At 36.2% G+C, this 23068-nt stretch overlaps 1 protein-coding gene across 1 annotated transcript; it reads left to right on the top strand.

Annotated features, from left to right (window-relative positions):
* Nucleotides 1–6183: 6183 nt before the first annotated feature.
* Nucleotides 6184–22632, top strand: LOC121427906 (cyclin-L1-like). Its single transcript, XM_041624481.1, has 10 exons — nt 6184–6448; nt 8465–8539; nt 8943–9052; nt 9320–9440; nt 10085–10149; nt 17060–17159; nt 18033–18137; nt 18684–18834; nt 19266–19377; nt 19953–22632. Exons 1-10 carry the CDS (start codon nt 6200–6202, stop codon nt 20476–20478), a joined length of 1614 nt encoding a protein of 537 aa, XP_041480415.1. The 5' UTR covers nt 6184–6199; the 3' UTR covers nt 20479–22632.
* The last annotated feature ends 436 nt before the right edge of the window (nt 22633–23068 follow it).

Here is a 23068-nt window from a genome sequence, read left to right as displayed (position 1 = left end):
ATAATCATTTCGTGAATAAAATTAAAGACAAATGAAAGTGGGCACCATGAAATAATCAGCCCAAAATTTGCATATTACTGACGGTATGCATTTAATTGTTTTCACAGAATGTTTCTAAAATTCAAGATTGAGAATTTTCATTTTTTTAAAATATATCTTTGTTAATTATAATGTTAGCGTACCCCTTTAACTGAATGGCCATGAGTGGCGCCAATTTTTACGTCCACCGTGAATCTGTAATGTGTTTTATTTTATGAGCGATGACCGGTCCGTTCTCTAGATCATAAATCTTAAAACTCCACAGATTCTGACCACTGGAAATGTATTTGATACCAGAAATATGAATACAATTTTTCATGATGTCTTGCTTTAAAGGCTGGAGAAAACTTTGAAGTTTGAGCTCATTTCCAAAATATGAGCAATTGAGCATCACCGGAAGTCACAAAATGTTAACAAGGACCCAAGTATTAAAATAATATAAGTCTCCTTCAAACGATTTTTTTTACAATAATATTATTAGAAAACTGTATCATTTACAATTATGCATCAAAGAGCTTATAAAAAAAAATCGATTTGAAATATCTACTTAAAAAGAAAAAGGCATCAAAATGAAAAGGAGGAGGAAGGGGAGCAAAAAACACTAGGCCTATAGAATTCCATTGTTCATTCAGCTCTGAAGTTGAGGGAGAATCAATAATTCATTATTTTGTTGGTTTGTTTATAGGTGCCTATAAAAACGAAAAACAAAAGGAAATGTGGTTCGCGAGAATCGGAAAACTGTTTTGTGTCATCGGTCTGGGTCTAAAAAAATGACATTTAACTTTTTTAGACTGCAAACTTTTCCGTAGACATCAACAGGGACCCAACAGTGACAGGCTTGAACAGGAATCAGAGCTTTGCCAATTTACTTTCCCTCCATTTTTTTTGTGCGCACAGCTTTGGGGGGCAACGGGTTCCAGTTCTTTTCATTGGATTTCTACCATAATACAGTGAGCACGTGTGTTTGTTATCTTTATTGCCTGTTTTTATCTCACAATTTACCTTATAATCATAACAATACTAGTTATCTTAAGTTTATCAGTGATACAGGATAAATTATGACCTATTCCCTCAAGCAAACATACATTGAATTGATCAGTGCACCCACTGCAGATGGGCGTAGCACAAAACATATTTGTACACAAGACAATTCGGAATTCAGTTAATTATTCAACTGGTTGGAACATGGAATAGATCCATGGTTGAAACAACCTATTAAAGGATTTATCAACAACACGACTGAATCAATCGTGGGCAAACACACACATACAAACAGTGGCAATCAAACTTTACTAGAATACAAAGTTAGCACCCAACATGACAAACATCTATATAGCAAGGCCCATCGCATCAGCATCAAATGCAAAACAAACTAGGCCCTATGTACGTGGCGACATGTGATGAAAACATGTCTCTCATCATTTCCGCACCTCCATATTAATTTTGGAATTATGCTTTGGCATACACCGTCAAGAGCCGATAGGAACAGGCTTTCTGCGTGTTGATACTTTGATTTATTCTTGAAATAGACATAATATTGGCATAATTAATATTCTTGAGATAGAACTTCTAATTGGCGGAGTTTATCATGCTTTATTCAGTGAAATAGAATATTGGCACTAGGCCACTTACCTTGGGCAGATATCAAAACTTGAAAGAACGAAAGAAGAAGAAATATAAACGCTTTCGACTTTTCCATAATTGCGAAATTTAGTATCCTAATGATGATAATGTACACAGCAAGTGAGAAATCGTTGGAAGTTGTTTGTAAGGTGCTTCGGATGATGAGGTAGCCGTAAGTTCCCGAGAGGGTAAGACCGAAGGTTCGTTGAAAAAGAAAGTGTGGTTCCAAGCACTCATCTAGCAGACGACGTTATTCTGTGCTCACTATGTAGGCCTAGGCTATGGACTATCCAGCAAAATGACTCCAAATATATATGCACAAGAGGTTGTAGGTAAATAAGAATTGCAGCTTTGTTGTATGAAGCAGGTTCCGGTGTCAGGAGCAAGAAAAGTGCATGAAAATGATAATCGCAATTATGAATCACCGAATAAAATGATTTTATGATGAGAGTTTGCATGGGAAAAAGTGCGGGAGAAGTCATTCACGCACTCACGTTCAACTGCGCGCGTGAATGGTCAATGAACGAACTGTGATAAGATGCGATGCGGAGAGAGAGAGGGGAGAGAGAAGGGGAGGGGGACAGAAGGGCTAGGGAAGGGTGAGGGGTAGTTGAGGGAGGGATGGGGAGAAACAGAGGAATAAAAGAAGATGACCTTAGGTGACGTATTTTTTCTCAATTGAATAATAGGGGTATTGTAGTTCAAATGACCTAGATTTCTACTTAATACTCTTCTTCTTTCTTGATTTTACTCTCGCCCCCTCTTTTTTGATATTGGGGGGCTCAGCCCCTTTGGCACAACCCCTTGTTACAGCAAATTAAATCCTCCTCTTCTTCTCCGGGCCTTCTCACTTTCTTTCTTTCTTTCTTTTTCTTCCTTTCTTTCTTTATTTCTTTATCTTCCTTCCATTCTTCCTTTCTTCCTTCCTTCCATTCTTCCTTCCTTCCTTTCTTCCTTCCTTCCATCCTTCCATCATTCCATCCTCCTTTCCTCCTTTATCTTGGCCTTCCATTCACTTGTTATTTATTTTTCTTTCTATCCCCACCCCCTCTATCTCTCTCTCACTATCCATAATCTTTTGATTACAGAACGGACGGAACCATGATTTTAAAAATTAAAAAACACCCATTCATCCTCTCCCTAACAAAATTGTAAAAAAAAAGGAACAGAAAGAGTTTTGATTTTAGGCAAATTGGGGGCATTTACCCCTTTACCCCCCCCCCCCCCCATCTGGATTCGCGCCTGCTTCTGATCATTATTTTGAAAATCGTCTGCGATTGTTGCACACATTTGCAGTGTACACAATTGGGATTTTTTTTTTCTTGCGTGTGACTCGGATAAATAGGAATATTCAAAAAACAAAAACAAACATAAAAGTGCCCAATAAGAAGGGGATTATTGCAGAAAGTGGTTGAGATGCTTCCTGTGTTAGAATACAGGGGGAGAAGTGGTTTCCAGAAGTAGCCAATCACAACCAAGCTTTGCCCATTGTCGCGTGTCGATTTCTTCTAACAGCCAATCAGAATCTCATTGGACGGGCACGTGCCATCCAATTCCAAGTAAGACCAACGCGGAGAGCTGGAGACGTTCAACGAAGTACTTTTCTGTGGAGACGTTCAGTTTCGTCGAATGACAATTTTGTGCCTGTAGATGGCAGTATTCGTATTAACAAGTCAGACTCACCATGGGTTCATTATCTCTACGAAATTTCACTCCGATTGTGCATGCACTGTAAAAACGTTGTTAAAAAAAAATAAGCACGTTGTTTAAGCCTGTCACTGCTGTCACTCTAACAACTAATGTTCAAACTTTTAAAACAACTATTTGAACTTTTTAAACAACTGTTTAAACTTTTCAAACAAATTGTTTTTATATACATACATAATGTACAAAGCAGAATAAACGTCATAATTAGTTCAGTAACAAATAATGTTGTACAAAATTGATCGGTAAATAAATAAGTCGTAGTTTCAAACGTATTTTGATAATGAAATACATGTAATTGAAAATTAGAAGTCATTGTTAACATATGAAAATGAAAATGAGGGACTTCAAAGGCAAAACTTGTATTGGTAAGCCCCTCTGGAAATAAATCGTGATTTAAAAATAGGGTAGGAAAATAATTATGATCAATTTCAACGAAGAAGGTTATTGGGTATATAGATCAGAGAGAGGACAATGGTGGCTACAATATTGCGCATAATATATAGAAAGTACTTATCAATTTTTCATTGTACTACCAAAAAAAATTATCCTGCGTGATCTTCCAAAAGATGTATAACATTTATTTCTGCCCAATGATATTTCCGCGTGATTGATCAGGCCATTGTTCTTATTTTTCATGATATGTATTCATGGCCCCATTTACTCTTATGATATACTTTCTTATTACGTAGTTTCATTTAATATTTGCTTTATTGACTATTTCGTTGATATACTGATATCCGTGTAATGTTATGAAACTTGTTTTAAAGGTCTAGTCCACTCCAGGAAATTATTGAATGAAACCGATAGAGAAAAATCAAACAAGCAATAACACTGAAAATTTCATCAATATCGGATGTAATATAATACATTTATGACCTTTTTAATTTTCCCTTATTTTTTCACATAACAGTTACTGACATGTACAACTCATGCAAATGTGAGAATCGATGATATCCACCACTTACTATATGTCTTTTATATTGTTTCAATTAGACAATATTTTAATCATTACAGATTTGACAATGAGGATCAACTTGACATAACCGTTTAGTGTTAAAATAAATAATTCCATACGTTCTGGGATAATTTTTGTTTCACATGACTGTGAGGAGAAATAGTGAGTGTAATCAATAGATTGCTCATTTGCATATACCATGGACCTAGAGTGGTAGGTCCATGCATATACCGACCAGGATATGCATCATAACTGCTTTCTGAAATTAAGTGAAACTTTAAAATGTCATCCGATTTTTGATGAAATTTTCAGTGTTATACTTGTTGAATTTTCTCCTTTTATTATTATTATTTTTTTTTTTGGGGGGGGGACTTTCCTTGCTTTATTCATTTGTTTATTATCATTCAGTCGTAAACCATAGGCCTACATGCCTAATGTGACTTCAATGAAGATAAATAATGCAAAGATGATGCAAATGCGATTTTTTTTTTCTAACAGGTTTTTTTTTCAGGCAGATTTTAACGAACGATTTTATTACTATGCTGATTATTACGTAGCACTTCGATTTGTGGCTCATATTTTTACATGCGGTGGCTACATAGGGCTGGCACCCCGATCCAGACCTTAATCTACAATTTGATTACTTGCTACACATCTGTTGAAATGAGGGAGTTCAATGATATTTGAAGTGCTCGATAATTTGATATAATTTGCGCTTCGCGCAAAAATTCCCCACACACCCTTTCTCTATACTGCGTTGTTTTCTCGACCCGTCTTTATACTAGAGAATAACTTGCCAGCAATTATGGAAAGTATAGTCCTTTATTTTGGCTCAAGTGTAAAATTAAACCGTATATGAAAAGTCTATTTCTTTCAAACTTTGACCGTTTACGCAAAATTTCCGCGCTTCTTGTCGGAACAGATACATTCTGCGGCAACTCCCCAAAGGCCACATCATTTCAGACCTAGACACCTATATTCTTCGGAAAAACACGTGTAGGCCTAATAGACCTATACGATATAGGCGTGTATGAAGAAGAAAAAAAATAACAATTTGTCTATTAAACAGGTAATTCAGATATTGGGCATACTAGTAATCCCTATCAATCTCTTGTTCTCAGTTTTGAACCATTAATTCGGTCTGAACCATTAATTCGGTCTAATGTTAATAATGTGTATTAATCATACAAATGAAGAGCTTAATCCAAGAAATTACGCGTCTTCCTATTTTTCTATAAATTCGACCAATCGACAAGTTGCACGGGTTTCTGCTCTTCGCGCGAGAAGGGAAGAATCCCTTTCCTTGTATCATTTTATTCTTGCCCATTTTTTGCGCTCTATATTCCCCGCGTATAAGTTTTAAACTTAAAAAATAAAATTGAATTTATAAAGCCGGTGGAAGTTCTAGAGATAGACGTCCAGCTTAGTATGAGCATGGACCTAGGTCCATGTTATGAGTCCACCTCTGTTTTAAGGCCTTTCTCCTCCTTTTCTCCTCCTCTGCCCAAAACTTTTCCAAAACCTATCGCAGTTGAATGTGTTTACGATATCCCTTTTATTTGGCTTTGTGCTGTAATACATGTATATGGCCACGTGATCTGTTACCGGGAAGGTATGACGTCATTACAGAATACCGAAGAAGTTGCATGAGCAATTAAATTAGTACTCCGGCTATCTCGTCTGAAATCTTTGTGTTCGTCATTAATGATTGTATCGATGCCGTGATATCTATGAGGATGCTAAAAATTGTAGTTTGCTTACGCTTTAAACCCCAATATTACACGAAATTTGGAGATAAAAATTTGAATGGAAGATTCACATACCTTCAGTGTTTGATATCAATCCGCACTACTGACCGGCATTGTGCATCTGCGCATGCGCGTGCCCGACGATTTCTTGGCGATTGCAAGTATGGCGGACGACGACAAGACTCCATCAAAGAACTCCGAAATACCATCGTATGGAAATGTTATAATTACACTCGACAATGTTCTTATTCCTGACGCAAAACTTTCACAAACTCCTTCTGCCAACGATGGACTTGATATGGAGACGGAGATGGATCTGAGAATCCTTGGATGTGAATTCATTCAGACGGCTGGTATTCTTCTCAAACTTCCTCAGGTAAAAAAAATGGCATTGGCATAATTTGAAACCATTTGAAAAATCGCCCATTTTTATTAATTATTCTGTGTTAGCATGTTTGGTAAATTAATAAGCTATTTATATAAGACTGACTTGATTATCTGACATAATATTTGAAGTAGAAAATGAAGAAATTACTCATTAAAATCTACATTCCAAATCAACTTGTCATGATTGAGTATGATTGACATGTCTGAGTCTGACTGCATGCACATGCACAATTTGACCAAAACAAAAGAGTCATGATTCATCATGTTCATGGTGGTCATTGCATTTTTTACTGTTTTTATTTTGTAAGCGGAGTCACTGCACTGCAGTACTGTTCACTGACATTGTCGTGTGTTTACATGTAGTACATGTGATTGATAATTTGGCTTGTTCTTTTATTTTACCTCTCTTTTTTAGACCCTATTGTTATGTAGATCTACGCCAGTTTTACTCATGACATTATCTTGGAAAAAAGTTTGAAATTGGATTTGGTCATTTTAATAGAATGTCACTCACTCGATCGCTGTGATGTGACTTTCTGCAGCTGCAATCTGCATTAATACATGTTTCATCGACACGATCACTGGTCTTTTATGAAAAGTTGGATATGATTTTGTTTTTTATTAAACACGTCCCTGGATGAATCAATGCCCATTTTAATAAAAAAAAATTATATTTATAATATCCTGTCGCTGTAGATCTAACGTTAGATCTAATTTGGCTTCAATCTTAACACCTAATCCTATCCCATCGTTCAGAGTCAGACCCTCCATCAGATGTTGCCTAGATCTACTATATGAATCTTTTTAATGTCACCTATCCCCTCTGACTTTGAATTTGAACCGAATGTTCATGTCTCACTAAAACCTAAAAACCCCAAGTTTTTAACCATTCTTATTCATGTTTCTTTTTTTAAAATTGACATTACATTCATCCATACATTATGCAACTGATTGACCAATAATAAATAAATGGCATTAAAGGCAGTGTATACAGCCACACGCGTGTGTCTTTACCATCCAGCCACACGCATGTGGTTATATCCAGAACACCTATCTGTGGATACCGCCACACACCGCCAGTATAATAACAGTAAAACACGTACGGTATGTAGGTCTGACCGTCTATATCACGATCAAAATAACCTCATTTCTTCATTAAATTCTTACATTCTAAACCCCTTTGAGATCGTTTCAATTTCATTCTCACCGTCTTCTCTCCTTGCTTTTCTTGTCTTGTTACAAACGGTCGTCTGTTTAACAGCAAATTCTCTTTTTCTACTTGTGTCGATTCTGGCTTCCTTCGCGGTGGCAGATCCATACAGCGTTAGGGCAGCGCAGTACATACACAGTTTGGGTTTACGTTTGGTACGAATTATGAACTGTGTATGTACTACTGCGCTGCGCTAACGCTGTATGGGTCTGCCGCGCCACCGCGAAGGAAGCCAGAATCGACACAAGTAGAAAAATTGAATTTGTTTGTAACAAGACAAGAAAAGCAAGGAGAGAAGACGGTGAGAATGAAATTGAAACGATCTAAGGATATCAAAGGGGTTTAGAATGTAAGAATTTAATGAAGAAATGAGGTTATTTTGATCGTGATATAGACGGTCAGACCTACATACGTGTTTTACTGTTATTGCTGGCGGCGTGTGGCGGTATCCACAGATAGGTGTTCTGGATATAACCACACGCGTGTGGCTGGATGGTAAAGACACACGCGTGTGGCTGTATACACTGCCTAAATAAATACCCCTGAAAATTGATCTTTGAGTCAATCTGTTTAAGTAAGCCTCGCATTTGCATAGCAACCAATGTGTGAAGTCGAAGAAGCAAATGCATGTTCATTAATTCATGCTATATGCCAAATTAATGTTTCGCTTATATTATTAAGCTGATAGTTGCACAAGAAGGAGAAACTTGTTTGACAGTAGTGCTGTGTGTCTCATGAGGCACATATTGTACTAGTAATAACTTTTTTTCTTACACTTTCTCCCCATTTCTCCAGGTTGCAATGGCCACTGGACAAGTACTATTTCAAAGGTTCTACTACTCAAAGTCAATGGTTAAGCATAATATGGAGGTGAGTGGTGTATGTTGTTCCATTTTCAGACTGCCTCCAGCTCTAGTAAAGATAAAAATGGGATAACCTTCAAGGTATTTTGAATAATGACCAGTAATGTTCGAAATCAATGGGGGGGGGGGGGTGGGTACTAAATTTCCCCTGTACCAATGGAGCCAGACTACATCCAGAATTATGGAAGCAGTGAAGGCATATATTTGTTTAAATACTGTATGCTTGAATGGGGCAGAGTTCTTTTGAAGCTTGGTATACAAAACTCTGAAGAATTGATAAATGTGGGTAGATCCTTAATGTTATGATATGTTCGTTCTGTTATATATAATATAATGGTGATAAATCAGAATAATTTGAAATGGAAAAATTATGAAATAAACATCTTTGTTTTTATTTATGATCAATACAGACAGTTGCCATGGCTTGCATTAACCTGGCTTCAAAGATAGAAGAGGCACCGAGGAGGCTGAGAGATGTTATCAATGTGTTCCATCATATACGACAGAAAAGGAACAAAAAGTGAGTATGATGAAAATATTACTATTTCTTGAAGTAATTTTTGGAGGGGGGTAGGGGACTTGCCAAGATGACGCCCGCCCCCCCCCCCCCCCCCTTAATGATAGTCATGAAATTATTGCAAGGAAATGCATCAATGTAATAATTTTCTGTTTGGTAACAACTAACGTGTGCATGTTTGTCAGTACTTAAGGATGAACAAAATTTTGTTAAAATACAATTCAGAAAATTTACAACCTTTTTCTTCTCTATATCTCCTTTATCCTGCAGAGCCGCTGAACCTATTATATCTGACCAAAAATATATCAACCTGAAAAATCAGGTGATCAAGGCTGAACGAAGATTACTGAAGGAGCTTGGCTTCTGTGTCCATGTCAAGCATCCACACAAGGTAAATATCGTTACCCGAGGGTTGTCTGCAAAGTTATTTGACTTGCAACGAATCAGACTGTAGTTTGTTGTAATGTGTCCGAAAACACTTTTGTTCTTATTTGGCTCAGTGAGGAATCAGACTTGGTATTGACAACCTTGTGTGATTTATTGACCCTGTGTTGCTATGCTTTTTATAGTTCACTATTTGTCTTGGCTTATTGCAAATTCAACTATTTTGATGTAAAAAATACTTGAATTTGAATGTTTGCTAATGAAATTTTTGAGAGAGAATTGAACATCAAACTCAAAGACTGTATCTTGCAAGTCAAATAATGATGCAGGCAGCCCTCGTCTTTTTTTGTTTCTCTGCTATGTTAACCTTTGCATAACATGTAACCATTTTTCTCCTCCAAACAATTACAATTGTCATGATTTACTATGTCTCTTTGTTCATTCTTTTTCTTAAAATGCCATCACTTTGAATTTGTTTTGAATAACATGTGAATAACATTCTCTCCCCAATAGCAGTGCTTTTTATGAAATATTCAATAACATGCCAATGCATTGAATAGTCGAAGGCTCATGTACCCATCTCTATTGAAGATCCCATTCTAACTTTATTTGTGTGCCTTTTCTTTCCTTCCTGTCTTTCCGTCACTGAAGATGATAGTGACGTACATACAGGCCTTGGAGTGTGAGGAGAACACTCAACTTGTCCGTACAGCATGGTGAGTAAATTTCACTTATTTTTTGTCAGTCATATGTTGTCATCAGATGTGAGCCATTGCTAGGGAAAAGATAAAAATAAAAAAATCTGTGGGAAAAAATAGCAGTATTTGTTTGTTCAAAACTTTCATCTTTTATGTAGGGAACATGATTATGACATGTGTCCTTTAATACCAGTTAGTCCGCACCCATTTTGTTTAAAAATCTTTTGTATGAACCCTTATTAAACTGGGGGGGGGGGTCAATTTGACCCTCCCCCTCGACCAATTTCGCTTCTACAGCGCTGGCAAAAAATTTTGATTGCGCCGTTCGCTGACTTTTGACTTTCATGTCTTGTGCATCTTTTGAGACCAATTTGCGATGCATGGGTACACGGTTCTGAAATTATGCATGTCGGTCCCAAAATTGCTCAAAAACATTACTTGTACAAGGTTAATGCAAATTGTGATTTTCAACTAAATATCATAAATTTGTGATTATTTTTACTTTTGTGAGTTTAGATGTTAGATGGATTCATTTTATGTTTATGATGGCAAAAGGGTCCCTGATAATGTTCATAAAAAAAGGTTTGAAAAAACAATACATAAGAATAAAAAATAATAAAGTACATTGGAAATTAATAATTTTTCAGCAATTTTTTGTAGATGTAAAAATCTGTACATTCACCAAAAACTAGCATTATACCAGCTATATAAATCAAGTTTATGGAAAAAACATAAAAGCAAAATAATTAGGGCAAATTTCATATGCTTATTTGCATATGTGATAAATAAAAAACTATAAGCAATTAATATTTTGAAAAGTTTACTATACAGTTTTCATCCAGCTCTGCACGCGTGCAAATTTATGTGGGGACCGCGCTATCTACGGCCGAGATGGGGGGGTCAAATTGACCCCCCCCCCCTCCATATATGTTGATCTGAAATAGCCCAGTTAAGATTGGGTTAAAGCTTAGGGTTGGTCAACACCTTGTATGTTGTAAAGTTTCAAAGCTGGAGTATCATTTTTTTTTCTGATGAAAAAATAAGATTTTCAAAATTTGGATGTTTTGCCCTCTACATATTTTCATTGTTTATATACATGTATGTAACAAATGGGGAAATTTTACAATAAATGTATATGATTTATGAAAAAATTTATGGGGGGGCATCCTGAAAAAAAAATACCTTATGAAAATTTGACTTAAACAATTTCTTAATAAAAAACATATAAATCCAAAGAGACTGCATCTGCCCCAAAATAGATGTATTAGAATCATGAAAAAACTTGCAGGAACTGAGGAATTTGATTAATAAATTTGGGTATTTTATTCATAAAGATGAATTACAAAAAAAGTGTGTCATTTTATGCTGTGAAGAATGTACATGCCAAATTTTGCTGATTTTCATGGACGGTGGCCCAGATAAGGGGAGGGGGTAATTGGACCCCAAAATAGCCAAGACCTTACAGGGTTAAACGCCCAGTGGTTCATGGTCGATTCAAAGACGTCAATTTAACAAAAATCATTCTTGGAGAGGGGAGGAATCTGGAAGACTTAGTTTTGTTCACATCTGATGACATCATATGTGCAATAATTTTATATCAAAAAGACCTGTTGTTTATTGTTAAAAATAATAGAAATTATATTTAAAAAAAATGTTCTTTGCCTCTGTGTGGTCATGCAAATTGCTTTGAAATATACATTAGTCTATGGAGATTGAAACATGGTGAAAAGAAACACATAAATGTGTGTACATCTACATGAGGAAACTCTGAATGGTATGAATTATTTAATATTGATCCATTTTAGTACATTTAGCAAAATGCCAGTTTGAAATACAGTGTCAAGGACAGCTGTATGCCTGTTATACATGTTTGATTTATAGGACAACAAGTCCACCCCAACAAAAAGTCGATAAAGAGAGAAAAATCCAACAAGCATAACACTGAAAATTTCATCAAAATCAGATTTAAAATAAGAAAGTTATGACATTTTAAAGTTTCGGTTCATTTCACAAAACAGTCAAATGCACATCCTAGTGGGTATGCAAATGCAGAGACTGATGACATCATCCACTCACTAATTCTTATGTATTTCATTATATGAAATATTCTAACTTTCTCCTCACTGTTAAGTGAGACAAAGATTAATTCCTCCCTGAACATGTGAAATTAGTATTGTTTTAATACTAAATGGTTCAGTCAGGTTGATCCTTCAATGTCAATTATGTAAAAGGAAAAATGAAGTATTGTATGATTTAAACAATCAAAAACAAAAGAAATAGTGAGTGAGGGACATCATCGTCTGTCTCATTTGCATGTCACTGAGTTGTGCATATCACTGTTTGAGAAAAATAAACGAAACTTTAAAAAAATGTCATTTCTTATTTACATCCGATTTGATTGAATTTTTTAGTGTTATGCTAGTTTGATTTGTCTATTCAAATCAAAATTTTTCTGGGGTGGGCTTAACCTTAAAAGAAAATTATAATGTTCAGTATTGACATAGATATAATATAGATATTAATTGTTTGTTACTGAAGTACTGTTTCATTTATTTGTAAGATTATCTGCTTAAAATTACTACTTTGGAGCATGAAATGATTTCTATTTCCATAAAACATGATGTCATTTTCTTTGGAGTTTGCATAGCCATTAAAATACTGATTTCTCCTAAGTAAATCTTGAAAGATTACAGTTATAGTCAGACCATATTTTGAATGGGCTTCTCAAAATTATAGGATAGTGGTTAATGCCTACTTCTTTTTAATTTTCTCCCCCTCCACCTAAAGATGTAGGTTGGTAAGTAGAGAAAATCACTTCTCTCTCCAAGCGGCGTGTGTCTCACACACACACAACCTTTCCACACGCCTGCCCAACATCACCAGGTCACTTCAGCCAGCCAACCCAGCCAGCCGGGGAGGGGGGCTCTTGCCCGGCAAGGACTGGACAGCTGACCTTCCTGGTGGCTTTCGTCAGTCCAAGCTCTCCCCAGTCATACCCTCTCAGTCGGAGTAAAGAAGGTGCACTTTGTGGTCTCCCGGTTTCCTTACGGAATGGTCTCGTCTCTCTCACACTCACTGCCCATCTTGTCAAAGGAGGACATCACTTATGTCAAGTATACCTCTACGGTGTACCACAGGGTGGTGTTCTTTCATTTGTTTTATTTATGTTGCTTCATAAGATTTTATTTTTTCAACTTTATTCTCATTTTGTTTTGGTAAAAGAATTCTATTAGAGAGTAGTAGAAGTATGTGCTTGAAAATTTTTTCTCAACTGCTTAGTTAATAGGAATCCAACCTAAGTGATAACATATATTTTGTTAAGGGTGGGGATATGAAAAGATCCCATAATGATAAAAGTTTGAAACAATTTGGACAATGAATTAGAAAGTTTGAAAATTGAGATCTCAAAGACTAAGTAAATCTCAAATCGGCAGTTTGGTTATGTTGTATCAAGTGGGAAGGACAACTCTTTCTTTAGTTTTACTTAATCAGGACTGTGTTTTTTCCTACTAAGCAGCCACACCCTCTTCATGATAAAAGAAAATAGAACTTATTTTGGAATAAGACTTTCATAAAATATTAAATTTTAGTCCTTTTGTGTATTTGAGCTAGTGGATAAGTTGTTCCTATCCTACATCACAATGGAATTACCTATGTTGCCAATTTGAAATCTTATCGATAAAGAAATATTTACTTTAACATGAATTGAAAAAAATTCTCAGCTTTTTAAATTGTTTTTCCAATTCTGTTTCTCACATCTACTGCCCTGATATTTGTAGTTTATTGGAAACAACTTTTGACAGCTTTATGGTAAGGTTGGATATATTGTTAATATTTAGATAATGATCTTCCAATCCTTGATATAGAAGTAGTTTTTAATATTATTTGCTTACGACATTGGTGTTTAGTGATCAATGTTTTAAATTATCAGCTTTGAGTTCTTGTATGTCTGGTTGCGTCTAATTAACTTATAATATTTATCTGCAAAAGTAAGTTGAGAGTTAATGCTGCTGAAGATGAAAATGAATGTGCATTTTTGTAGATTTTTCAGAACGTATTTAAATATACCATATTTTATTTCCCGTCCATAAGTTCCTTGTACATAATCTTAAGTTGTATGAGTATCTATTTTTTGAAAGCTAGTTTTAACCTTGAAACAGTTTGAATTACCCATTAATTAGATGGTTTTATAGTTTATGATAGGTTTACATTAGGTACGATTACTTAGAAATAGCCATCGCACATGCTCCATTGTGTTGATGACTCTTCTATAGACTCTTTTTACAGATTAAAATCTTTCAAGTCTTCCATGAAACCATCTACATTGGACCTTTGAGGACACTATCATACTTGGAAATGAGCCATGACATCTGGATTCCACTGAACATTGCAAGGACTTGGTGCAACGCTAAGCTGGTTTACTGTGGCAACAAGCCCGACAGTGATAGTATGTTGGACCTCAGATACACTTCACAACCGGCATTGGGGTTCACATATTGCTTCGTATGACTTGTGAACAGCTCCTGCAAGGCCACTGCGTCAGAACTAAAACCCTTGGAACCACGGCATGTCACGAGCGAGCTCATGACATGGTTGCATGAATAAATTCTATGCATGTTTTATGAGGCGACCTAAAGCATGCTTGAAAAGCAGAACAAATTTTTTTTTAGTGTGATACAAAATGAAAGATATTGATTGATGATTATGAATTCCATGTCAGTTCAAATGTATAAATGTGTTTGATGCATGTGCTATACATTGTCCCTGTAGCTGTTCATCATTTTGTAGGTTTTTGCAGATTTGATGATCATGAAAACCTTATAAGAAGGAGGTCTTCAACAAACGTGGAACCAAGCAAAAGGCCATGGTGGCAGATCGATTTGATGAAATGTCGAGAGGATGAAACATTGACTGATCAGGGAGTAAGAAGATCTTCGTCACACCAATATGGACCACTTGTGGCAGAAGTTACCAGATGAGAATTGAAAATGCAATGAAGCTTGAAAATTTGTGTTAATGTAGAGATTGTGCAATGGTGTATGTTCTTTTTTGAGCTTATATAACCTTGCAGATAACAGATAATTTGGACTACCATCGCCAGAAGAGGTGGATTACTTACTGTCAACAAGATGGATGGAAAGACATTTTTGAAAGACTTGACGATTGAAGATGGTCTTGGCCTGCACACGAAAGTAAGGTGGCAGTGGCAATGAATACAAAATGCTATCAGGAATATGAATGAATCTGCTTAAAGTTTACATGACCAAAAGATATGTTAATGATTTTCAAGGTACTAGTATTCACGTAAGAGCACCTCGGCGTAAGCTCTCAATATGCCAGTTAGGGTGGTTGGGGGTTGGTAGAATTGTGTTGAGCATTCATACTTTAGTTACTTAAAAATTCAATATAGTCAAAAGAAACTTGTTTAAGCTATTCCCTTGAGTTTGTTTTGCAGTACATGTACATTTGCTGTAACAAATTCACTTGGCCTATGGCACTGATCATCATTCCAATACTAGGTGTACAAAGTTGATGAATATTTTAGAGAGTCATTGGAATTGTGTAGTATACAAATAAAGTTCCTTATTTGCCAGCTCCCCCAGGGGATTATTGTTTCTAATATAGTGAAAACACAAAGTCTGAACCAGATTGCCCCATTACAAAATCCTTGCCCAAGCACCCAATCATGTAATTTGTAATCTTTGAGTTTTATTTACTTTTTGTACCTGCCTTATGTCCGAGATCAAACTTTATCACCCCCCCAACGCATGGTGGGGGAAGGCACCACTTCGTTTGTCATAAGGTCTTGTGGATATTTAGATGTAAATGATCAAGTGACTCGTGTCCAATGGATACCACTGTAAAAATAGTGTCACTGATCAGATTTATTAACACTTGTATATTGACACTTCAACTCGGATTAGAATCATAATTGACTTGCCTGATGTTGGTAAGTGAAGTTCATCCAAGTTTCCAGTGACTTCCTAGCCTGTGGTCTATGGGCAGGTATTTTAATGGCAAGCTGTCTGGTCTTCTTGACAATCAAGCACATTTTAGGTATTGAGTGATATTGTATGTATATATTTATTAGTACATGTGTAGTAGTGTAGTATTACGTACATGTAATGTAGTATGAAAGGCAGATGAGAGGTTGATAGAACCTTAGAGCAGACGAAACCATTCCTCTATGGGAAGAACCAGGGGTGCACTCTTCATTGCTTTCATGATGGCAAAGACTCTTCTTGGCTGATAGATCGATCTGGTGGAGTGATCAAGTGATTTGAAGGGCATGTGGATGGTAAAACGCCTTGGCTTGGTAAGGAGTACCCATCTTATTTTCCATTTACCAACAGTCAAATATCCCATTCAATTGAAACATGACGTGTGCAACATGATTACCAAACAGTTGGCATTTTATACTGATAAGCCACAAATTTAGGTTTTCATAATAAATCAAAATCTACAATGATTTGAGCTTCATACTTTGGTTCTTATGAAGTGAAGAGTTGGTGCAATTTTTCATATTTCTCTTGCAAATATTGAAACGAATGCTTGAATGATACGGAATCTGTGAAGCTCGATGACATCGAAGAAAGTTGGGCTTCATTCGCCAGGCATGATGCAGAAGAAAACATGAACCCTTCCCCAATTCGACATGATCTTGAGCACTGATTGCAAAGCATTGTTTGCAGGTCTGTTGTAATGAGCAATAAAACATCTCTTGGAGAAGGGCACTTTCAGGATTCTTGTAAAAGAATTTCTATGTGGAAAATCAGAAAGGCCTGCTGTATTAGAAATATTCTTTATTAAAATAGCTTTCCCAGACCTCTGTAATATTGGAAAGATTCTTGGTTATCACTGGATACCATTCTTTCTTCATGTAGGGGGGCATGTGTCGAAATGCTTTTTTTTTCTTTTTCCTCTGCAGGAACTACATGAACGACAGTCTTCGGACAGATGTCTTTGTTCGCTACTCACCAGAGACGGTGGCTTGTGCTTGTATATCTCTGTCTGCGAGACAAATAGGAGTAAATATTGGTCCTATTTTTTGTTGGAAATATGGGGACTCTGTATAATTGAAAGGAATTTTGATGAATAATTTTAGTAGAACTGGAAAAAGGGAGCCATGAGTTATTTATAGCAGAACCATAGTGTGAGACTTTATTTAATGAATTAACCCTTTCTAGGGGGAGGGGCCCCCCCTCCTCAACTAATCGCCCAATATTTTCGCCGCGCAAAATTTTTTGACCACGTCACTCGCTGATTTTTTTACTTTCAAGCCTTGCGCAACTTTTGAGACCAATTTTGCGTTGCCCGGGTGTGGTTTCCGAAATTACCCAACATGTAAGTGCATGTCAGACCAAAAATTGCTCAAAAACGTGATTTGGGTTGATGCAAATTGTATTTTCAACTAAAATTCATAAATGTATAATTATTTTTAGTTATGCTGGTCTAAATGTATTTATTTTAGGTTTTTTATGATCTCAGAAGAGTCCCCAACAAATTTCATTGAAAAAAACAATGAAAATCAAAAGGTAAAAAAAACATTGAAATAGATAAGAAATTACAAGAAATAATATAATACATAACAAATGATTTCATATCGTAATTTTCTTCATGTACACTTGCTAAGAACAACATAAAGATTTTCTGTACCAAAAATATACATTTGGAGCTTTATTTAGGGCATTAGAGGGAAATGTATGATTTGGCATGCTAATTATGCATAAATTAGCATAAGTAATTAATAGTGATTTGCATGAAATAAATTACCATACAATTTTGTAGATTATGTCCCAGGCCCAGATTAACACATCCCTTACCCACCTGGTTACTTGTGTCCATCCATGCTCCAGTAATACCCATTTTTCATAATCTAATTGTTTTCTTTTTGCTTTCAGCTACCTCTACCAAGTAACCCACCTTGGTATGGATTAATGGGAGCTAAAGATACTGATGTTGAAGATATCTCCCTCACCATACTCAGATTGTACACTAGGACAATTGTAAGTAAACCACTTTTGTACCATGCTCACTTTGGTAGATTGCCACTTGGTCTATACCCGCTTTCTCTTCTATCCTTTTGGTCTCGTACCAAGTGAAATTATTGGTATACAAAGTGATATGATGTCATTGGGGCATTGTACTTAATGGCACTTTAGACAAAGTTAAGGGGAAGTGCAGTGTAGACCAAACATCAATTAGTGGGGGGGGGGCCTCATATCTGGGTGACATTCCGACATTTAGATGAAGGTAAGGGGAAGAGCAGTGTAGACCTGTAGACCAAACATCAATTAGGGGGGGGGCTCATATTTGGGAGACATTCCGAAAAAGTACTTTTTGACTTCAGAAAAAGCAAACAAAAATAAAGGAATTAAAAGAGGTCAGGCTAAGAATTACAGGATGAATAAAAGTTCTTTGCCATCGATGATCATGTTTTATTTCTTGTATTTATTATTCTCGTTATATTCACTGTGTATTTCATAGATGAATTTGGCATGAACTTTTACTTTTGATAATCTTTGCACTCCGTCTATCCATTGACCTCACAGAAAAGCTATGAATTCTTGGACAAGAAGGTAGAGCGATGTCGTATGATCATCCAGGAAGCTAAACTCAGGGCCAAAGGTCAACTGACGGAGTCTGGAGCCAACAGCCAGGCTGGGACCCCTAGTAGCTTCTCACCTCACACATCAAGACCAAGTGAGTGTCCTCTACATCGGTTCTTTCTCTTTTTCTTCAAATTGATGGAATTCATAATACTAACAATGCATGTTTAGATATAGAAACGAAGGGATAGATGTGTTCTCAAGATATTGACTTGAGCAGATTCAATTTGTACTTTTGCTTTCATCTTTTTCAAGTCAATTGAATTCAGTAAGCATTTATTGAAAAGTTTGTCAAATTACCAAAGACTAACAATGCACAATTATACCAAATGATATGAATATAAGTGATAAAAAAAAAATCAGTCATTTATACACAGGAAATTTTCTTTGGGATGTGATCTTAGAAATTTCTTGATGTCATGAAAATGGACAATAGGTATACTTACTGTGTATTGCTGTCATGTACACTCTTTTCATGACCCAATAATTGACTGATGATAATCCCATGTTGTTTCTCCAACACAGATTCACCAAAAGCGAACCACGAGTCTCCAGGTTTACCTAGGATGTACAAAGTCAACTCCAATTCTATCAAGGAAGAACCTCACTCGGGATCAGCCGGAAGCAACAAAAGCAGGTGAGTACAGTGACCAGAGTCTCTGGAATCAAAGGTTGTCGTCAAGCCCAAACCCCACAAAATTAGTCATATGATGGTCCTCTTGGTAGAAGATTGGATTGGTCATGTGAGATTCAACAATGGAATTGGTTTGAGGTAAATAATGTCAAAATAGCAGAATTCTCTTTGCCTTTAGTTTGAAATATTTATTTGTTAAATCCAGCAAAAAAAAAGAGAATATCAGTTTAAGAGATCTTGCAGTCTGTTCACATGCCTGAGTGAAGTTCCAATCATTCTGTCATTCATAGCTTGGTGGTCAAATATATTCAACCTTTGTATCATTAATTTTTGGATGATTGTGCAAAACTTTCAGTTGGTCTGAAAAATGTGTGGTAGTTTATATTTGTAGAGTTCCTCCCCCATCCTGTCTTTCATATGTCTTGCCTTTTATGAAAGAAAAGTGTTCACAAGTATGAAATCGGTTGTTGATAGTCTTAAAAGTACTAAGTTGTTTTTTCATGATCCCAATATATCTTTCAAATTTTTTACTGTGTCACTAAAGTTGCTCTCCTCGTTTTCTTTTGATAATTTTACAGAGAAAATGGTAAAGTGGACAAGCACAAGAGAAGCCCATCTTCATCTATCTCTAGCAGAAGTCGTCGGTCTTCAAGTAGAGGTCGTAGATCAGACAGCCGTGACTCGGTTGTGGATAGGCATTCGTCACGAGATCGAAGTTCACGTAGCAGAAGCACCTCCCCTCGCAATAATCGCAAACGACAATCCAGCAAGCGCAAGAGAGACGACCACAAGCGCGGCCGACGAGACCGCTCCTCCAGTCCCAAACACCGGCACAGCCACAAGCAGAAGCGTAGCCGGACGCCACCCCGAGGGTATGGCAGCCGGAGCAGATCGAGGTCGCGTAGTCGGTCGCGAGAGCGTCGGCATAAGCACCACTATAGTCCATACAATGACTCTGCCAAAGAATCTCACTCCCGTCATAAAAGCAGGAGTAAACATAGAAGGGAGCGGTCCAGATCCCGCTCTAGATCGCCGATTGCGCGTTCTCGCAAATCCAAAAGAGACTCTGGTCGATCCCATGCCAATGACCATCGGAGAAGATGACATCCGTTTATTACTGTGCCTTAAATAATGTTTTATTATCAGTGTTAATCCAATTTATAATGTGTACGTAAAATGTAAACAGGATTGTCTTTATACTACAGTACCAGTTATACTTAATGTAAAGATTTTATATGAAGAGAAAAAGGTAGCGTCAATATTACATGTTGACTTGTGAATCGTCAAATTGCTCAGGAGGAACTTACTGTTTGTGTGTTCAAAGGATATTGAAGACAAGTTTTTTTTATAGAATGGTAATTGACATGCATGTGCTTATAAGAAAGGAAATGGTAATTAAAAGGGGGTGCAGCTTTGAAGTGGATCCTTCATTCTTGAAATACATGCTGCTTAGTCATAATGAAAGAGTAACGTGCTTGGATTATTTTATCACAATATTGACTTATGTAGAAAGCATACTGGACTTTGCTGCTATTATTGTAGTTAGATGCATTGTTTATTGACCTCATTTTCAGATTCTAAGCATTTATTTATTACTTTAGAGACAAGATATCTTTGTGGATAGACCTATTTGTGGAAAGTAATGAAAGTGCATTAGAGAATCATTTATGTGTATTATCGACCCACCCCCCCCCCATCCTTGAATTGACTTGCCACAGGACTCCATCAGAGTGTATGGATTTTACCCCCCCCCCCCTTCCCATGCAACTCTTTCTTACTTGAAGATATATGCTTTTTGCTTTATTTCCCACAATACCAGCTAAATAGGTCAGGCTATTTGTGTGAAGTGCATGTGTATCTTGGCAGATTTAATCAATTTTTAAACAACTTTGCGCAGTCACTTTTAGATGGTGCCTTTCAAATTTGGTATCACAAACTTTGCTGAAAATTTATTGATATCAATACAAGATGAGAACTTTTTTGTTCTTCTTCATTTTTTGGCAGTTTGAAATCACCCTGCTAGTTATTGGTCAGCTATATTGAGGAAGCAAGGTGTTTTTAGTTATGTATTGATTCATAGAATGACACTATGCTAGCATTACATGATTTATTTAATTGTGGGAGAGGGGGGGGGGCAATTATCAAACCACAACCATTAAACACACATTTTGAAAGGGGACAGGTATTTCTACAGGTATATTTATCTCATTGCAATAAACCACACTAGTATAAAATGTATTCTTTTTTTCCAAAGCATAGAGATCTTGTGAGAGTGTTCGTTTGATACTGAAATGCTCATTTCAATTCTTGGGGAGAACATTCCTTTTGTATAAATTTCCCGAATGAGAGTTTGTTCTTTTTGTTTTATTTGGACATTTCTTTTACTATTTGATTGATATCATATTGTACCGAATAGTATTCTTGTGCTATTTTGTTGTGTTATCAGCAATTTTGCTGTCTTTTCGTAAACACTACCTATTAGAAATAAAATACTAAGCGATAAGGTTCAGTTTGGGCAAGTTTCCGCTTTTGATACTTATTTTAACATACTGTTAGCCATTAATGGTGTGATATTCTCATGTAATTACATGATAATGGATTTAAAATTGAGCTGAATAATTTTGATGATAATTTACATAACTTCAAAGGCACTTCCATGTGGTGCATCATAAGACAGCGACATGAATTGATAAATTGTTTTACCGACTTGTTGGATGCTTCATAGGTGTTTTCAAGTTACGAGCGACTGGTCATTTTCTTTGGAGCCAAATCAATGCCAATGAAAATTTGGTGCACATAGTTATCACAAGAAAAGACCATCAGTCATAAATTTGCCTGTAACTTCGAATAGCTTTATGAAACACCCTTGTGCACTGCACCAAATTTCTTTTTCACCCCATAGTTGAACCTTGAATGTATGTATTATTGTAATTTGTGAAGATGTTATCACAGTCTCACTTCTTCCTCAACCTAGTGTAAGATATTTTATGAAGAAGAAATGGAAGAAAAAACATGGAAAGAGACTGTATTGTGTCTTTGATAAGTCCATTTGTAATGTTTTTGATTTTGGATGAAATGTTTCTTTTATGATATTTGTTGATGAAGATTATAAAACCACTATTGTTATTGCCAAGCTGTTTGATTGTATTGAATTTTCTATTGTAATAAAATCCTCACTTATCTTTGTGAATGATAAGAAATTTACGCTGTGTATCACATAAGATTCTCATTGGATATAAAACTCTGTTGAAAAACTTACACACTCCGTACTTTTGTGTATTTCATGCGCACTAGTTGCCCCATTACTGTGATGTCACTCCTTTGTGTTAATCCAGAGAGAATAGTCAGTAACATTATACTCAACACACTGCATAATTGCTGTTTTCAGTGTGATTACAAACTCAATTACTTTGGTTTTGTGGATTATTACTTGTAGATCCATGAATCGATACTTATTCTTCCTTGTGCTTCAGCTTTTAGTTAAATATTACTTTGATTTTTTCAATTGCAGTGTGATATGTACTCTGAATCGGGAGCTAGGGAAAAGTTGTCCCCAAGAGGCCTCTCGTGATGACTTTTGGTGGCGGTAACAACCTATTTGCTCCTGTCTTATATAAATACCTTGGAGGGCATTAGGTTTATTTAGTTTTGGAGGTTACGTTTTATGTTTGGCTTTATGTGCAGAATTTGATAT

This window comes from Lytechinus variegatus, chromosome 14 (assembly GCF_018143015.1).
Source record: "Lytechinus variegatus isolate NC3 chromosome 14, Lvar_3.0, whole genome shotgun sequence".
Lineage (NCBI taxonomy): Eukaryota > Metazoa > Echinodermata > Echinoidea > Temnopleuroida > Toxopneustidae > Lytechinus > Lytechinus variegatus.
Note: the sequence above shows the minus strand (reverse complement) of the source record. Positions and strands in the feature narration are given on the sequence as shown.